General features: G+C 38.3%; 1 protein-coding gene across 1 annotated transcript in view; it reads left to right on the forward strand.

Annotated features, from left to right (window-relative positions):
* Cep112 (centrosomal protein 112) overlaps nt 1-20,371 on the forward strand; it is a 412,705-nt gene that overhangs the window by 92,841 nt on the left and 299,493 nt on the right. Inside the window, exons 13-17 of the mRNA XM_029545985.1 lie at nt 7,589-7,743; nt 8,038-8,167; nt 8,812-8,904; nt 10,479-10,538; nt 17,109-17,188. Of these exons, the coding sequence (XP_029401845.1) occupies nt 7,589-7,743; nt 8,038-8,167; nt 8,812-8,904; nt 10,479-10,538; nt 17,109-17,188 (518 nt within the window). The remainder of the gene's footprint in view (nt 1-7,588; nt 7,744-8,037; nt 8,168-8,811; nt 8,905-10,478; nt 10,539-17,108; nt 17,189-20,371) is intronic.

A 20,371-nucleotide genomic window follows, 5' to 3' on the forward strand; every position in this document is an offset into this window, starting at 1 on the left:
GTGGGAGTGGGTGGGTAGGGGAGCAGGGGCGGGGGAGGGTATAGGGAACTTTTGGGATAGCATTTGAAATGTAAATAAAGAAAATATCTAATAAAGTAAAAATTTAAAAAAGTAGCTGATACCACACATTCTGCTTCTTAATTTAAAAAGTTAATGTCATTTTTTATATAAACATATTCAATGAATATAGATCTTAACACAGAAGAAACTTTGACTTAATATCAATACCTGTCTACATCTCATAAATCATGCCAGCTTTCGCCAGTAGCTAGATCTCACTCTCAAGAATTATTGCATCAGTTATCTCTATCCTTTTTAGTTGTGTTGGCTCACCTTTCTTTCCCTTTCTCCTAATTTGGTTGGCTGCTGTTTTTCCTTTTCTATTTCTAAATCCTTCCATTCTTTGTCTCCTTACTGCTGATTGTTCCGTTTGTCTGAGACTCAGGACCACATTATCTCTGTCAATCCTCACAGTCATTACCAAGTAGACAGTTTTGCTCATTTTAAAAAATGTTCTTGGATCTATCTGACATCTGCCTCCCTATCTATCAATCTTCCCATCAATTATTTATCTTCCATCTATAACATCTATCTACATATCTGTATTTGAATTTTACTCACATATTCTTTGAATTATTTTCTAAGGGTTTCCCTCAAGATATAATCTTTGATAATCCAGTAAAATATGGTCTTACATGTGTTATGGCTAGTGTGGACATCAGATATGAACTGTACTTTGAGAAGTGGCATGAACCTGAGGGCATATGCTGACTTCCATGCTGTAGGGACTGGTAGGGGTCTTATTCCTCTTTATCTCCATTATTTAAGAAATAACTTGGAATGTACTTTTTTATTTTATTTTTTTACAATTTTATGATTCCAGAGTAGGGATTGTTATACAAAGATAAACATAATTTGGCAGAATTAAAAAAAAATCAGCCTACAGAAATCATAATAAATCCAGGATAGAAAGAGATTCTTCATGAGTATTGAACTTTTAGTTGTTATACTATATATAGTTGACTTACTCAATGAAGTTTAAGATGAAGGCATATGAAGGTAATCACATGCTAACCCACTTACAAATGTACTAACATTGCTACTTAGAAAGTTTGGCAGGGAATGTGTACTGGCTAGTTTTGTGTCAACTTGGCACAGGCTGGAGTTATCACAGAGAAAGGAGCTTCAGTTGGGGAAATGCCTCCACGAGATCCAGCTGTAAGGTATTTTCTCACATAATGATCAAGGAGGGAGGTCCCCTTGTGCATGGTGCCATCTCTGGGCTGGTAGTCTTGGTTCTATAAGAGAGCATGCTGAGCAAGCAAGAGGAAGCAAGCCAATAAAGACCATCCCTCCATGGCGTCTGCATCAGCTCCTGCTTCTTGACCTGCTTGAGTTCCAGTCCTGACTTCCTTGGTGATGAACAGCAGTATGGAAGTGTAAGCCAAATAAACCCTTTCCTCCCCAACTTGCTTCTTGGTCATGATGTTTGTGCAGTAATAGAAACCCTGACTAAGACAGAATGATTGGGGAATTTTTATTTCTAGAGTATTCTAGATGTATATTTTACACGTTAAAATTTTTTTAAAAATGTATTTGAATATTTTGCTCACATTTGTGTATATGCATTGTGTGAATTCCTGGAACACATGGATACCAGAAAAATGTATTGGATCACTTGGAACTGGAATTATATACCATCCTGTGGGGGCTGGGAACTGAACCTGGATTCTGTGCAAGATCAGTTAGTGTTCTTAACTGCTAAGGCATTGCCTCATCCCCTGTATATCTTAAAATGGATTTCTTGAGGATAGACGGATTGGTCCAGTCATTGAGAGTATTTGTTGTTTTTCCTGAGGACTCACATTTGGTTCCCAGCACCCACATTGGTTGGCTCACAACTGCCTGTAATTTTAGCTCCAGTGGGTCCTACATGTTCTTTTGTCTTCTTATGGCATCCCTACATATTTATGTGTATGGACATGGGGACATACAAACCCCTAAAATAAATAATTAAAAACCTTATATTTTGAAGATTATTTTTTGTTGTATTTTAAAACTAATGTCTTTTGACATTAATCTAAACCTACTAAGGCATCTATTCAAGACCTGACTGTGTAATGAGCTGAGAGAAATTTGGTCGTAATGGGTTATTATTTTTACAACTCTGAAGATTATCTAATATGTTTTTGAATCTTATTTCACTTGCAATGAAATACTCTCAAAGGAGTTTAGAAATGATCAGAATTACCTATCTCACCCTATTATTATACATTAGTCATGGAAGACCATGCTATGACTATCAAATTGTAGCACGAATCTTATCTTAGCAGTGGTTAACAGGAGCAACACTAAGGGGACTGAAGACATGGCTCAATGGAGAAGAGTATTTGCTGCTCTTGTAGAAAACCTGGGTTTGGTTCCTACCACCCACATAGCAGTTCACAAATGCTTGTAAGTATAGGTCCAGGGGATCTAATGCCCTCTTCTTACCTCCATGGATACCAAGCATGCATGTGGTAAACATATGTATATAAAGGCAAAAGCTCAGATAAAACAACCAACCAACTAATCAACAACAAATTTTAACAGCAAAAATAATTTATAAGGCTAAGAAAAAGACCTTAGATCGTTTCAGCATGCCATTTCACTTTTCTTTGGGCACCTTGTGTTATAAAATAACCTCTACCCCCAAAGCATTTCTGCATGTTTACTTTCTCATGTGAGAGCAGAGTGCGTTTGCTTTGGTGCTGACTCGATGGACATGCAGTGGTTTTGGGTTAGCTCTTACACCAAGTCCCATTCTGCTGCTTTCCATTTTGCAAGAAGTGTAGTATGGGCAAACAAGTTTGCTTGCTTGCAGTTTCTCATAGTTAAAATTCTGTTAGTAATTATTCTCATCATGACTATCCAGAGACTACCCCATTCGGGAGTCCATCCCATCATCAGGCACCAAACCTAGATAGTAATGCTCATGCCAGCAAGATTCTGCTGAAGGGACCCTGATATTGCGGACTCTTGNGAGGCTATGCCAGTGCCTGGCAAACACCGAAGTGGATGCTCACAGCCAGCTATTGGATGGAACACAGGGCCCCCAATGGAGGAGCTAGAGAAAGCACCCAAGGACCTGAAGGGGGCTGCAACCCTGTAGGTGGAACAACAATATGAACTAACCAGTACCCCCTGAGATTGTGTCTCTGGCTGCATATGTAGCAGAAGATGGCCTAATTAGCCATCATTGGGAAGAGAGGCCCCTTGGTCTTGCNAACTTTATATGACCCAGCACAAGGCAAGGCCTGGGCCAAGTAGTGGGAGTGGGTGGGTAGGGGAGCAGAGGTGGGGGGCGGGGTATAGGAAACTTTTGGGATAGCATTTGAAATGTAAATAAAGAAAATAATAAAAAAATTTAAAAAAAAAAGAAAAAAAATTATTCTCATCATATGGGGGAATCTTGAGCAGCCTACCACTTGCTGACTCTTTACATGGTTCCTGACCTACAATGAGAACTCACTGGCAGTTATTGTCATTATCTTCCTCATCACAGTAAGCTGATGGGCCATGAAGTCTTGGCAATTCAGTTTGGGGAGATATTTGTATATGCTTAAATATACATTTAGTGTGGTGTGGTATGCCTATTGTTTTTTTTAATTTTTTCCTTATCTTTTTATTTTTGTTAAAAATAAATAGCATAAAATCTACCATCCTAGCAATACCATTAACAATATACATATATTATACAACAGATTTCTAGGACTGGAAATAGTTCGAGGATGAACATGGGATCTCCAACAGATCTTGAGATTTTTATTTGGGGTGATGCGAGTGAGTACCTCTGGGAATAAGATTGCTAAATCATTTGGTAGTTGTATTTTCTGAACTTTAAAGCAAACTTTACATGATTTTTCATTGTTTATAGCTTCTTAAATCTTTTTAAAATACTGTTTTTTATTTAATTGCTTTAAAAATTCTTGACAATATCATAGTTGTATGCAATTTCTGTGATTACAGTAGTTCTCAAACTACCCTGTAGCATGCCCCTCATATTCCCACCAACTCCTGTTCCAGCTACTCTCCTGCCTTCCTACTCTTCCCTCCCTCAACCACCATTCCTTCCTTCCTTCCTCCCTCTTTCCATTCCTCATTTCTCCCTCCAACTGTCTACCTTCTTCTTTACCTTCTCTCTCTCTTTATCCCTCCTTCTTTCCCTCCACTGATCTCTACCTCTGTCAGTCTCAGGCCTGTGCAATCACAGCTGCTGTATTCACAACTGCATTTGGCCTTCTTCTATCCAGAAGATGGTGTCCAGTTGTGTGGTTCTCACAGTCTTTGTACATCTTCTAGTGTTCCTTGGCTTTAGAGGGGGTGATATGTTTGACCTGTTGGGGGCCAAGCATTCAGTAGTCATTCTCAGGTCTTCAACCAGTTATGGATCCAGTCACTGGCTCAAAGAAGATTCTCTAACCAAATAGAATAACTATGAATTAGAAGACAATTTAACTACATGCCCATTTGGCAAAATAGCAGCAATGCATTCCTCCCAGTATCCTTGGTCTCCATCACCAAAAGCTTTTGAATAGTTCTATACCATTATAAATGAGGAACCTCGAGTACAATGCAAGTTATCCTCAGAACACTCACACTGTTATTGTACCTGTCAGCATAGTTTGCTATGCAGTTCAGGACTGTATCACTCTTGGTTTATATGATCACTTTTCTCCCCTATAGCCTGCAAAGAACCTTCTAGCACCATGAGTCTATAAATGTCAGCAGGGAGAAGCTTCCAACTGAGTACCAGCTTGGTTTTTCCGTGTTCTGTATCCTGAGTGCAGTGTCTTCAGCAATAGTGTTTTAGTTGTTGTGAGCAGTGCCAATAGTCTTGATTGGTGTTGGAACCTCTAAAGATTGTCTAGCCAACAACTCAGAGGGCAATAGTCTGCACTTGGTGCTGGGATTTTGGTTTGAAATCCATGTACTTCATTCATGTTCTTTTTAAAGTTGTCCTTTTATTTAGCATATAGAGTAACATGCTTTTATATTTGTCATATTTCCTTAGTTTGGGCTGATTCCCTCCCTCTGCCTTCTCTGTCTCAGTGCTTCCTTCTCCAGGCCTTCCTCTTCTGCTTTTCCTGTCTCCACCCTCATCTCACTGACCTCCCAACCTCAGGACTCCTTTGTTGCTAGCTGGCTCCTACTGATACTCCAACTGAAATCCAGTTGTCTAAAAATTCCAGTCTAAGACTGCATTTGAGGGGATATACCGAGTTTTTGTTTGGGGCTTAGGTTATTTCCATTGTTATTCTTGCCAGTACTATACAAGATTTTCAATTTCTCTGTGTCCTCAAAAAATTTGCTATTTTCTTATTAGAGCATAGACAGCTTTATTTAGCAGGTATAGCCAATGGCTACAGCTTACTCACAAGTATCTTATTTAGGTCCCATAACGTTTTAACAGTTGATTAACACCCAAAGTAAAATTCATGTTCACATCATCACCGATATCCTGACATTTGAGATCACAGTCTTGTTTGAATGTCCATCACTTTCTTCATTTAAACAGTGCATATCTGTCCCTCTCATTTCTTCTTCTTCTCTTATAAAAAAGTAGTTTGTAATTTCATGTGAGCATTTCCTCTTCTTTTCACTATATTCAATTATTAATATTGTAGAAAAAGATTGGTTTCTGGCTGATGGAGACATTTTCCTTAAGCAAAGTCTGTAGGTTTATCTGCATCAATTCAGCCCCTAGATCTTGATTTATTTCGTTGTCAACCATGTTATTTTCAAACAGTTTATAATAGCTGCTCATTTCTTTCTTTGAATATGGGCAATCTTTGTCTTGACTTTGGAATTCTTGTCTCCTTTCTCTGTACAGTGACAAACCTCACTTTGTGCAGTGTTCTTCTGAGAGCTTTTGCTACTTCAAGGCTCAGTGGCCTCAGCCACTCCTGCTTTGAGTTTCTTGTCCAGTCCTCATACAAGCTTAGAAGATACCTGTAGGAGTAAAAAGGAAAGAAAAAGCAAAAGAAGGGTGGGGAGTACACCTTAGAGGGTTATCCCAGCCTGTGGCTCCTCCTCCTCCTCCTCAGTCTAGTCTGTCTGGGCATCGGCAAAACCTTCTTGATGTGTTTCCGACTGATTTCTGTGTCTTTTACAAGTGTTCTAAACAGGAGAGTTATGTTCTGTATGCCACCCCCATAAGCAGAATTCCCTCTCCTACGCTCCTAAGGCAGAGTGGCAGTCTGCTTTTCCTAGACATCAGCTCCTTTGTACCAGTTCCATAGAAGGATCCCCTGGACCCCATCACTTCAAATTGGAGAGCAAAGGTTCCTTCCTTTTTTGTGTCACACTTGTGTCACTATGCAAGAAGGTAGCTCAGTTCCCTCAGAGGGGAACTCACTTCCTCAAGCAGCTTCTTGGCTCATCAGAGGCAGAGGGGATGCAGTGGGTTAGACTGCAGCTGCACAGATGCTCTGTCATGTTAAAACATTCACCAGTGTACTGTTTTTAATTTCACATATTTGGAAGTTGTTGCACCAAAATTTAACTCACCAATCTATTCAGTTTTATAGTGAAGAAAAGGTGAAATGAAGAGAGAGTGTTGGAGTTTATATTAACAGTGATGTTTAAATCTTATCTTAACTCTTTGTTGTAGAAAAACAGTAGGAAAGAAGGGCCACACTAACCTTTTCCTACTTGCATTTATTAGAAGAGGAGTTGTTAAAATGAAAGCCAGTTGTTTCTCAGCTAATGCTGCCTTAGTGTAGTTTTGAATAAAGCATTTAGAAGCTCATAAACACCTTTATTCGGGTTTTAAATGCAGCCCTGCCAAAGTGAAGAATTCAGAATAACTTAAATGCCAAATAAAAAAGAGGCAATTTATTTGAATGATGCTTTTGCATACTTTAGAAAAATAGAAAACCCCTTTAAATGAAATAGAAAAATCTAACAGATGAACTAAATAAGAATTTATTTGATAAAATATTCCTATATACTTTCTAATGACGAATATGTTACTTGGTACTCCTGGCATTAAAATGTGGAGTTATGGATTTCATTTTAAAGTATCCTGATTAGAACCTTAAGTGAAAGGGACAAAGCTGAACTACAATGGGGAGGCACAAAGGGATTGCCATCGACCTGAGGGGAGCGTGGGCCTTCTTTACTCTCATGGGAACATTTCAGACACAGCAAACATTCCACAAATGAGTTAATTGTTGGATAGATGTAAACATGCTATTAATTTTGTGGTAAAAAAGGTGTTATTTCATTAGACTAGGTGGTGGTGGTACATGCCTTTAATCCCAGCACTTAGGAGGTAGAGACAGACAGATCTGAGTTCAAGGCCAGCCTGATTTATAAAGAGAGTTCCAGGACAGCCAAGGCTACACAGAGAAACCCTGTCTCAAACAAACCAAGAAGAAGAAGAACAACAACAACAAGAAGAAGTTACTTTAGAGATTTATTTTTTACTAATATTGATTATGGCTTATTTGGTCTTATTACTGTAATATTTTTCTTTATAGTGCTCATTGGTACCATGGCTGAAAAGCTAGTTAGAGGTTTTCTTAACAATGACTTGTTCTTTTAGAACCACATGATCAAAGAACTGGAGGGCCGTGTCCAGCAACTGATGGGAGAAGCAGAGAACAGCAATCTACAGAGGCAGAAATTGACCCAAGAAAAATTGGAGCTGGAAAGATGCTACCAGATAACATGTAATGAATTACAGGAGATAAAAACAAGGTAGTGCTGACAGCTGTCTGTGGGGCACAGAGCTCGCACCTGACTGTAGGTAACCTGCGAGTGGGTTAGACTTTGTGCAGTAAATCTTAAGACGTTCCTACCTAAGTGGGATTCTTTACATATTTTTTAAAATACTTAAAAACATAGTGTTTGAAACCAGTTGATGAAAATATGAATACTTACTTCATATATAAAAAGAGAATATATTTAAATTTAGTTGATTATTAGTTTAGTTGATATTCATTTTAGAGATTGGTTCCAAAAAATATAATATTTTTAATCTTACTGTTTCAGGCGCAACATACTACATAAAGAGAAAGAACATCTTGTAAATGACTATGAACAAAATGTGAAATTATTAAAAACCAAATATGATTCTGACCTAAATCTCCTGAGACAAGAGCATGCACTTTCAGCTTCTAAGGTAAGGTGCAAGGAGGCAGCCACATTTGAAAAAGTGTTCAGCATGGCAGCAATGCATCAGCCAGTTGTTTCCATATGAGATTAGCCCCTTCATCCTCTTCTTGAAACCACCAGACTTAAAAAAACATGAGATGCTGTTTAGGGTTCTGAAAACACTATTTCCTGGCCCACACTGCACTCAGCAGCAAGTCCTGCTTGGCGCTCTCCTAAAGTACTAAAGGGTTAACGATGGGGTTCTCAGAATTGCCTTCTGAAGTGTTTTTGCATACATGTAGTAGTTACTTTGGAATGTTTGTTTATTTTATTCTTATTTTTTAAATTTTAAAAATGTCCATAAAAATTAGACTAATTTTTACATTTTCATGGCATTAAATACCATGCAGATTTTAGTTTACATTTTTATTTCAAAATGCTAATTTTGGCTTTAAATGTTACTCTAGTTACTGCTCGGCTTGCTATCCCTCTTACAATATACTTCAAATAGATTCAAATTTTATATTGTCACTAAAAATATTTTTCACTCAGATTTATAGGTAACTTAAATTGTGACTAAGCTTTCTGGTGTAAATGGGCTTTGTGTCCACCAGAACTGTGCAATGGCACAAAAAGTCAATGTTCTGCCTTCTGTTCTTGCAATCCTCCTAGACATCTGGTGTGATTGAAGAGTTAGAACAGAACATCTGCCAATTAAAACAGCAGGTCCAGGAATCGGAACTTCAGAGGAAACAGCAAGTAAAAGTGAGTCCTGTGCTTTTACTGAGGTCTCTGGACCCGGTTCCTTTCCTGTCGTCATCTATGTTTATAAATGAGAGCCTGTTAAAAAAATAACTTAGAAAAAGTCCCTCTGGACATAGCCATTTCTGAATGTATTGCTGGCATTTACCTAACAAGTGAAGCTACTTACATGTAGAGAATAAAAGACAATTGATTTGAAAGATCTTTTTTTCAGATTAGTTTAGAATTAAAATCTTTCTACTTATTTTGTTGAGATTACAAAAACTAGAATACAGAAAAGACAATGGAACAAATGATTTTATATAAAGTGAACATTCTTGTAAGCATTGCCCAAGTCCAGAAATAGAATTTTTCAGCTACCCCAGAAATTCTTCAGTGGCCCTGCCTAACCCTACTCACTGTACATATCCATCTTGGTGTTCACAGACTGGCGTAGCTCACTGCCTCATCAGAGAAGCATCTTTTAGCTGCATGCAGTGGTTAATACAGAGACTTACAACTGGGCAAAGTGTAGAATGTTCTTGAAATTTCCAGGAAAATAGACGAGTCTAGCCCTTGTAATATAAAGCAGGGCAACCCAGATGCATTAAGATAAACCCTGAGTGCGTTCTCGCATGGGTATGTAGGTGAGAACCCATAATGTGCATGCACATCTGTGTGTGTTCGGGAGTGTGGGCAAAGCTAAAAACCAAGAACAGAGACCAAGACATGGTGAAGATGGGTGGTGGGAGGGGTGGGGGTGGGGCAACAGGACATATGGAGCATGAAAGAAGAAATAATTTGGGAGATGAGAACAAGGGGGACTGTGGGCAGAGGGGAAGTGCAGAGGGAAGGAATTCTACAAATACACTGTTAAAAATGCCATAATGATATCTAATGTGTTGTATGCTAATTTGAAGTGAAATTACTCAAATATATTAAATATATAAATTAAATATTTTAATATGTCAAATATTTTTAAAAGTAAGGCCTAATATTTATAATTTGGTATACTCTCCATCATCTGCTTCAGGGCACTGGTGTGACTAGGAGTTATATTAAAGTATATACGTATGAATATATTATTTGCTATTCTTTCTACAAATCTTATTAGTGTAGCATGCCATCAAATTTTTGCTTGATGTGAAAAAACTCTCTTAGGAAAGTGTATTATTTTAGAAGGTCCTCCCACTGAAATTCTGAAACCCCACTGTCTTTCTCCCTTTCCCTCTCCTCAGCACTTCATTTTCTCTCAGACACAGACCACCGAGGAGGAAGATATGAAGTAGTTTCATGGTTCAAGTTGGCATTACCATTTTGACTTAGTTGCTTATTCTTGGTCTCACAGTCTTGAACATCACAGGGGTCCTTGTACTTGAGGACAGGACACTCCACACAGCTGAGGTCTTATATCTTGTTATATAAAGCTGCTCATGACTTTGACAGTTAGGTGCTTAGGGTTGTCTTAGTGATAAGCAAATGACTGTATAACTCTTAAGTTTGATATACAGCAATTCATTGCTTTTATCAGGTCACTAATTTTATTTACTCTAAAGGTAATATAAAACATACTAAGAATAAATATTTGTCATTTACAGGATCAAGAAAATAAGTTTCACATGGAGAAAAACCATTTAAAACACACCTATGAGAAAAAGGTAATATGGTTGGAAAATATAAACATTTAAAATAACAACTTAAGTAGGTAAAGGGGGCTGATTTAGTAAAGTAATTGATTTATCTCATCCTTTAAAGGATTTTTTCCTTACTAATTCAATCTCAGTTAACCAATATAGTCAAAGTTTTCATGTTTCTAAACAGCTTCAAGTTCAGTTGTTAATCACACCAACATTAAAGCTCTAGTTTTGTCCTCTGTTGGGGGAGTGAAGATTCTCATTGACTGAGTCTCTCTCACAAACAACTTGATTTTTTTTTTTCTACAAGTTTGAAAAGTTTGTAAGTTGGGACTTACAGTGCATTCCTGTGTATTATCCATGCTATAAGAACTTCAGGCAGGTGGATTTCTGAGTTCGAGGCCAGCCTGGTCTACAAAGTGAGTTCCAGGACAGCCAGGGCTATACAGAGAAACCCTGTCTTGAAAAACAAAAACAAAACAAAACAAAACAAAAAAAAAAACAAAAAAAATCTTCAAACCTGTAATCCAAACCCTAAAACAGTCTGAGCATTGACTGCTTACAGCTTAGCAGCTTCTTAGCATTCAGAACCATGCACAACCTTAAATGTATTTTAATATTCCTATTATTAGTAGTAACTAAAGCTTTTAATACTTTAGACAACAATTGATAGATTTGTGACTGATATCTCAGTTCTGAAATTGTTTGCTGTAAGACAGAGAAGGTAAAAGTAGTTGAAATAACAAAGGTTTTACTATTTATTTTTAATACTTGCCAAATGAATCCACTTATATAATAGAAAATGAGATTTACCCTTCCATAAAAATATATGTAACTTAAAGCTAACCCTGGTGTGTAGTGTAGCATTCTCAATTCACATTGTAAGCCATCATTTTTGTCCCTCTAGTTGCTTAATTGATATTCTTTAACTGAGTCTACTGGGACAGGGCATCATGTTAGGTGATAGGGTAAGGCTGGGTGGGAGCTGTTAGTCTCTGCCCTCCAAAAGATGTATAGGATAAAGAGTGTGTTGTGAATTACAAGAAAGGGATTTCTTCTGATGTATCTGTTTGTGTGCTTTTTATAATTGTAATTATTTTTTTTCTGCAATTTTTTGAGACAGGGTTTCTCTGTGTAGCCCTGGCTGTCCTGGAACTCACTCTGTAGACCAGGCTGGACTAAAACTCAGAAATCTGCCTGCCTCTGCCTCCCAAGTGCTGGGATTAAAGGCGTGCTCCACTACTGCCTAGCTTGTAATTATTTTCTTACTCCTGCAGTTTTATTATAATTCATTGTAACATGTTTAGTTCATTGTAACATGTTTATATCTACAAAATAGTATCTAAACAGGAATATGAAATGTCTATTAAGTGAAGCTTTTTGGTCTCTATTGCTGAGAAATGCAGTTCCCTAAATATTTTGCTTGTGTGTGTGTGTGTGTGTGTGTGTGTGTGAGAGAGAGAGAGAGAGAGAGAGAGAGAGAGAGAGAGAGAGAGACTGATTTGATTACTAGAAGCCCTCTCCATTGTGTAAGGCACTGGGTTAGCTGGGGTTTACTATTCATCCTTGTTCCCTGGGTAGCCCTCTGGCTCCTCTTCCATCATAGACCTCTTTCTGGTCTCTTATTCTGCTGCTGTGGTGAGTGCCAGTTCTCTCATGTGCTTGCCTGAGGAACAGGATGGGCGGTTGTCTAGGAGCAAGGCACACTGAGACCTGTTCAGTGGAGAGACAGACCCAGATAGCCTTTGCTTTTACTGAATTCTTTACTGTATTTTAGCCACCAAATAATTTAAGGTTCTGCTGTCAGCCTTTCTCCCTGTTGAATAGACAAAAGGAAGGAAACGTGAGAATTTGCTTTGTAACTGGAGCTTAGGGCAGAAGCCCACTTTTCAGCAGCCTTGGAAGATAGGCATTGCCACCTCCCAACACACTACAGAGCCAAGGAGTAGTAAAAAGCAGAGAAAGGAGATTCGATCTATGGAGCAGAAAATGTGGCTCAGTGACGAGAAGTCCTATCTTCTGGGAATGGATGTGAGCTTTATGTTTAAATGTAGAAAGGATTAGGGTGGAGGGCACGTGCCCTGCATAGATCAAACAGTTTGGGTCAAGCTGTGGTCTGCTTGATCAGTATCTCAGTTCCAGTTCTGCATGGCAATCTAAGCAGTTTTGATTGTGGAGGGGACAAGCTGATTCCTGGAATTGCCTGCTCAGCCCCAGGTTATGGTTTCACTAGAAACCATAACTCCCCACTAGAGTGGATAGCTTCCCTCTTTGAAAGTGCTTGGTACTGCTAGGCTCTACTCTCCTAGGAGTCCAAGGTTCAGATCAGTGACTGGAGACTATTTAGCTCTTTCGAGGGGTCTAAAGCAAGGACAGTGAAAAGTGGACAGTAAGATCCCTCAGTTCTTCTTTTTAGCTTGAAAGGGAGGGAGGTAAATTAGGGAGCACTGGCGCCTAGGTAGATTTTCCTTGAGTGGTGAACCATGACTACTGCAGAAGTAAATGAGTGACCCCTGAAGTAAAGGAGACAGATGCAAAAATGGAGATAGGGAGGCCAGGCTTTCATCTTGCCTTCAGTTACCTTGTGAGTTCAAGTGGGGGTCAATGCATTCTTTTTAGAAAGGCAATGCCTACGTGCCTGTTAAAATTTCATTTTTATCAGTAACCTGCTGGCCATTCCTGTTGTAGTCCACCTCTGAAAGGAGATCTAAAACCTCTTTATTAGGCATTGCAACAGCAGTTATTCATCTTCCATGAGCTGTCAATTGGCCTGATTTTTAAATAAATAACCAGAATACACTTTGCTGTTTTCAGTGTAAACATGACTTGTTTAAAACAGTCTATAGAAGAAAACTATGTATTTGCTCATCTTGCATATGTTACTGAGATTGTTTATGTTAAAAGAAAAGGTTCCTCAGTGTGTCACTTTTTGTTTCACAATTAATTCCATAATCTCCCCTTTAAAATTGACATCTGTTCTTCTTTCTTTCTTTATTAAACCTGCTGTGATCTCAAGCCTTGAAGATTTGATGTCTTCTACCCCCCTGAGGGAATATCCTTCTGACGGCTCAAAGGGCTAACATAAATCTCACATAGGCCTGAACTGGGTAACCGGATAGCTAAATGGGGTGGGTAGGCTTTTGTTTTGAGAGTTACAGGTGTGCACATTCAGTGACTTTCCATATAAAATGTGCTTCTGAATATCTGTTCAGAGGAGGAAATGCCATCTGAATGACATTATTTCCTCATGCCAGTGCGATGCAGCAGGATGGGAGCATACCATCCCACTAGTCTTTGAGGTGGAAGAAACAGCATCAGATGTTGGCCCTAATTTAAGCACACACATATTATCTCATGGTCTTTATTGATCTCTGGTGGCTGTTGCCTGCTCTTCAGATCTTTGAACATCAAACAAATAATAGGCCATAAAGCTAACCGTCATTGTTTGATGAAGTGTTGTAATCTGCTAGCCCAGGAAACTGCTGGAGTAAATGGTTTTACTAGTAAGGAAACACCTGCCTCCTACAAATAACCTAGTGCTTGTTTCCAAACAGGCCCTGGGAGTGAGGAATGGGGGTGTTGTTTACCCAACGAAGAGCATGAGGCAGATGCTCACACGCACAGGTTAAACCGTGCTAGACTTGACTACTTCTAAAATCACTGTCCTAACTGTGAACAATGTAATGAAAGTTCTGAAGCACTCAAGTACAGTTTTTCCATGCTTAGTATTCATTGTACTTTATATAATTGAAATAATTTAAACATGTTCACATCGGTTTTATATGTAATATATTAAATTGTATTTTTAATTTCTACTGACATAATTTTCTTTAAAAAACGATAATATTCCCAAAGTTAAAAGAGAAAAATAAGTTTTGGAAAGTCATACAATGAGGTCAGCCATAGTATTAACAGTAGGCTGTGGAGATTAGAGGAGTTGAGAGGCAGTGTTGTCTAGCCTGCTCGTTTGGGGGGCAGCCCCAGCTCTTTGGTTTTTTTGCTATGCTATGATCCATGGTCTTTTTCTCATTTTTTATTCCCCAAATGTGGAGGATGGAAGGGAATATAAACCATGTTCAGCATTTGTTCTGTCAGTGTACTTATACCTACTGAAATCAACTACTTAATAGTAAATTCTCGTGTTTAAGAGTAAATTAGGTGCTTTAGCCACCTTCAATACTATAGTTTAATATTAACTATATATTGAAAAAAGACTAGAAGTAAATCACATTAATTCTTCTCCACATTATCTTTGAGCAACATAGCAAGTCTCTGTAAAAAAAAAAAAAAGAAAGGAAAAAGAAAAAATAGAAACAAATACAAGTAGTTCTTAGGCAGTAGCATCATCTTTTTGTTGTTTTTTATTTCTCTTTTGTGTAAAAATGATTTATATAATATTAAAACACAAATAGTAAATTGTAGTCTCCCATCAAAATCAGTATGCATTGATTACTTGCATGGTATTTAATTATATATTACTGATAAATATATGAAATATAGATCAAAACAAAGCCATAATTTAAAAGGATGCAATAATCTCAAGCATGCAATACTAAATTATTCTGTCAAGAGGAAACAAACCCAGAACATCCCTTAGTGACTGCTGTATATGCTGGGCACTTAGTAGCATAAGTGAGAAACCATCAGTGCATGCCTTCTTGACTAGATGTGAGTCCTCCTTCCCCACCCTGAGAGTTCCCTCTCCCTTCAGAAATGGAGCAGATAGTCTTAGAAATTAAAGTGCCACTCACTAACCATCATTAACTACTTAAATTCACTAAGTAGTAGAATAGTAGAATTGAATCTTGAAACAAGTTAAGATTGGGTAGTGAGCAATACAGAGCACTTACAAGAACTCAGAATGCTTGGCATCTTAGGGCTGCTTTCTGCAAGGGCAGACAGCCTTGTGTACTGTGCACATCATGGCTGTTAGTCCTAATGACCTTATGTAATCGAGAGATATGTACAGTGTTCTATCTGACTCTGTAGCTGTAATGTTTAACATTGAGAATTTTTTTATGTTTTAGTATTCACAAGAACTTTGCCTGAAGTAATTCACTTTACCAGAAATCTTAGTATGGCTCTCGTTGATCCCATTTGTAGTGAGGCCTGAGACACACATGCTAAATAATTTGAGAAGTAGGGAGCTGACCATTGAAACTTATCCTGTCTTTCTAGCTAGAGTTGCTTTCTGCTTCCAAATACTTAATGAGTAAAGTTTGTTTCTATTCCAATTCAAGAATCTCACACTGTGCCAAACAGAGTAATACATATCAAGGATCTATAAGTAAGATAGGAATTGAAGTCTGAGCCTGGTAAATTATGAAAAGACTGCTTTTCCTACGTAGAGTAAAATAAATTTATTGGTAAAAAATTTCAAGATGAGATAATCCTTCTCGTCATAAGAAAATAGTATTTATGACATATTTTAAGTTGATCATTACAGTGCCAAGAATTGGGGCTTGTGTCTGCCAATTCTCCTGGCCAGTCACTGCCTCAGCATGCGTTGTCTTCTCTGCCTCTCACTTCTGTCTTGATTTAGTGGTTTGCCATCTGAGAAACTGGAAAGGCTTTTTGATATTATCATGAAAACTTGCCTCTCTAGCCTCAGTATAGTTTAAAAGAATATTGTTGATTTTACTAATTTATTTGCTTTATACAAAGGGAAAAATTCAAAATAATTATAAAAAAGAAAGGCCAAAAATATGTGGGATTTGAATTAAATAGGTCCAACCAAACTGATTTTAAAAATCTACTTTTGCCTAGTTCTGATGCAGTGTGTGACATGGTTTTAGAGTGTGCATATGTGTACATGTGTGATGTGCACTTCTTGTCATTCTTTCTTGCCTCACTGTCCAGCAGATTCATATTCGGTCCTATGGTGGTGGCCAGCAGGTCTAAGTGGTTTTTCATATACCAAGTGGAGTGCTTTCTTAACCCTCAGGGAGGCTCTGCAGCCTTACTAGCAGTGTGGCTACAAATATAAGACATTCGCTTTTCCCTTTCTGTCCAGCTGTTCAAACTTTCTTTTCCATATTTTACGATCGCCATCATGTGCACATGAGTATCCGTACTGCAGATCTGAATATGTGAAAAACATTTTCTTCACCTTTGTGGTTGATATTGTCATCCACCCACTCAAGGGTTGCTACATGCAGGAAGGAGGCAACTGGGATGAAGAAGTATGCGCCAAACTTGGTCAATGGATGCACAAATCATGCTTAGTGAAGGAAGATTTTATAACAGCCGCTCTATATCTGGTCAATGCACACACAGTATTTATCCTAGTCTTCTCAAGCATGTGAAATGTCTTTCCTTTGTCAAAGTGATTGATGCTTTGTGAAGTTGATGTATACCAAGTGTTTTTTAAGACAATCTAATTACTAGTGTTGAACTGAAAATTAATATTGGGAGTAGAATATTGAAATTATACTATGGATAAGTAAGTTTCTATTATGAAATTTGTAAGTATTTCTGAATTCATATCACAACAGATTTGAGATTGTTGTTTTTTGGGGGTTTTTTTGTTTGTTTGTTTTTGGTATTTTTTAGTATCCTTATCTTCCAGTCAATTTCATGAATTCTCTCATGTAGGTTCATGATCTACAGAGTGAACTTGATAAAGAGAAGGAAGATGCTCAGAGGAAGATCCATAAATTTGAGGAAGCTTTGAAGTGAGTAAAAAAAAAAAAAGCAGTCACAAAATATTTAATGTTTAAAAAATTGCTCTTACTTGGGGCTGGAGAGGTGGTTCAGTGGTTAAGAGTATTAGCTTCTTTTCTCAAGGACCTGGGTTCTAGTCTCAGCACCCACTTGGTAGCTAACGATTTTGTATAACTTCAGAGCTGGAAGATCCCACGCCCCCTCTGGACTCTGGACTTTGAATACTGACACACCAGCAGGAAAAACATCTATACAGATACCATAAAGATAAAGTTAAAAGCAAAATTAAAACACACAGGTTGCTCATAGCTCATTGAGAGCCAAGTTGACCACACTATGAGTGATGTGTTCAGAATAGCCATGTAGGGTATTGCTTCACACTGCTTTTCCATTCTGGATCTGTTTTCAGACTTACTCTACTGTTTTTTGTTTTGTTTTTTTTTGTTTTGTTTTTGTTTTTTGTTTTTTTTAAGAAGAAAAAGCAGTTCAGCTGTTCTTAAGTGATAGGAATGAGAGAAAATAGAACTTAGTGGTTTCAGATGCCCTCTTCCTCTTAAGTGGAAACACATTTTACAAAATGAGATTTAGGCCTTTGGACCTTTAGAAATCCCTTTGCAGATTTTGTTGGGCACTAGAGTGTTTTAGTTATCATGTTCACAAATGGATTAGTATCTAAGCATTGCTTAGAAGGGTTTTCTCTCCTGACCTGTCATGTGAAGGGCCTGGCATTGAAGCTTGTTACATGGGTTTAATGAACTGTGTTTGGTTTTTGCTGTGTAAGTTTTAGTGGGGACATACCAATTTACTCAGTAAAAACTCAGTTCTTACTGTATGTCAGGCACTGTAAGAAAATACATTCCCAGAAGACTATAAAATCATTTGGTAGATTATTTAGGAACCTTGGCAGTTGCTATACAGAGCAGACAGGATTCACCTGGAGGGAAGTCAGCATAGCACTTGATCCAAGGGATTCAGGAGAGGGGCTTCCGTGAGTTTTGTGTCCCTAGATAATTTGGTTTCGTTCCTGAACCTCCAAACCAGAGTCGTTTACAGAAATGCCCCCAAAGGATCCCTCCTATCAAATGTGCTTCCTATCACATTCTCCCTGTGAGGCTGCAGCCCAGCTCTTCCTCCTGCTTTGCTTATTAGTAAAACTGCATTGGTTAACTTGCTAAACGAACATCTGAGGATAATTTATGTACTGTGACATCACAAGAAGTAATGTTTGGATCCACACAAGGACTCGTTGCTTATTTGCTCACATCAGCTCTGAACCAGATGCCATGAAGGGGATCAAAAGGCAAGCAGTTGTACTCATTAAACATTAAATTGTCATCTTGATTCATGACAACGCTGACACTCATCAAGGGCTTGAAAGAATCATACCAAAATAACACATTTTATCTGCAGTTAAAATGAACTCTTTTAGACCTTTAAGTAAAATTTCCTGGTAGATTCATTCCTCCCATACCCTATGTAGTCACTGTCCCCATTTTGAACAATTGGCTGATGGTCTTAACAGTATAGCACATAGTAGAGCAGCAAGCAATGATCAAGATGGAAAATAACTGAGGAAGTTATCATGAAGTCGGAACTTGAGAATAAATAGCAGAAGCTGGCTCTTTTCCAAATGGAAACTATTCTGAGGAGTGGCTGTGAGCTGCTTTTGATCTAAGAATTGTGCTGTTTTGTTTGCCTAAGTATGATTTCATGTTGCAGCCTATGATGTAAAAACTTGCCTTGATTTCTTGCAAGCTTTTTTAAAATAAATATGCACAAAGGTAAAAATAATCTTGTGTTTTTGTCTTATATCCTCATGTAGTTATTCTTTCTTCATTTCATTTAATAATGGCTGTTTCTTATGTGCAGTTAAATGGATAGTAGAAGATGCCAGAGAAGCCAGAAGTATGTGTATGTAAGTTCATATTTGAGTATCTAAAAGTATAGCATAAGTCAGTGAATTTAAAATGTATAAGTGATAATCAGAAAGACAGATTGCTAATAGCAGGCCTGTCCGAGAGGAGGAACTCTTTACCTGATTTCACTGAGCGTGGGGGCATGGGAGGTTCTCCTGGATTTTGGTCTCGTCCTGTTTGGAGATCCTGCCTGCCATGGCTGGTCTCATTTCCTTTCCAGCGGTGAGTTCTTACTGAGTGTGCGTGTCTCCCATCTCATTCAGATCTGCTCCTCCTGTGTCGTAGTTCCCACATCTCAGGTCTTTTGATTCTCTCACAGAATTCCATCCCAGAATTCTGTAACGATGTAGATGTATTCCTGTTAATGATGATGTTACATTGGTTAAGATGTTAGTGGGGAGCTTCTGTGACTTGATTGTGATATGCCAGAGACTTGAAGGTCTGGGAAGTGTGTGAGAAGATGGTGCTTATCTTGTCTTTAAGCAATTGAAATGGCCCAACTTAGTGTTTGCTTTCAATTTTAGCTTGATATTTCAAAGCTATTGATATTGAAAGGTTCACATATTTGTGATCACATATCAGTTACTTTTCTAGTCTCTGTGACAAATATCTGACAGAACAACCCAAGAAAGGAAAGACTCTTTGATTCCTGGCTCTGAAGGTTTATTCCATCATGTCAGGGAGAGTGTGGAAGAGCAGAGCCAGTCACTGGATAGCAGAAGAGGAAGCAGAGCCCACAGCCCATGGGATGCTGTTGCTCACATTCAGAATTTCTCTTCCCTATTCTGTTGGTCCTCTGGAGATGCCCTTACAGACATGCCCACAAGTTCTCTTCTTTTTTTTTTTTTTTTGAGATATGTGTAAGTACACTGTAGCTATCTTCAGACACCCCAGAAGAGGGCGTCAGATCTTATTATGGATGGTTGTGAACCACCATGTGGTTGCTGGGATTTGAACTCAGGACCTTTGGAAGAGCAGTCAGTGTCAGTTGTGGTTGCTGGGATTTGAACTCAGGACCTTTGGAAGAGCAGTCAGTGGCAGTGCTCTTAACCTCTGAGCCATCTCTCCAGCCCCCAAAAGTACTCTTCACCAGCCTTCTAGGTGCTTCTCTGCTGCAGGATATTAATAATGAAGATTCACCATCAGAGACCACAGTCAGTATTTCACTTTGAATGTCCCTGGAGAGCTCACTCACTGGTTTTAGATCTAAAACTATTGTAATGTTGCTGACCACTACCATTCTGTAGTCTTGTTCTCCATAGCTTTGACCATTTTTCT

Source organism: Mus pahari, chromosome 14 (genome assembly GCF_900095145.1).
Source record: "Mus pahari chromosome 14, PAHARI_EIJ_v1.1, whole genome shotgun sequence".
In the NCBI taxonomy this organism is placed as follows: domain Eukaryota; kingdom Metazoa; phylum Chordata; class Mammalia; order Rodentia; family Muridae; genus Mus; species Mus pahari.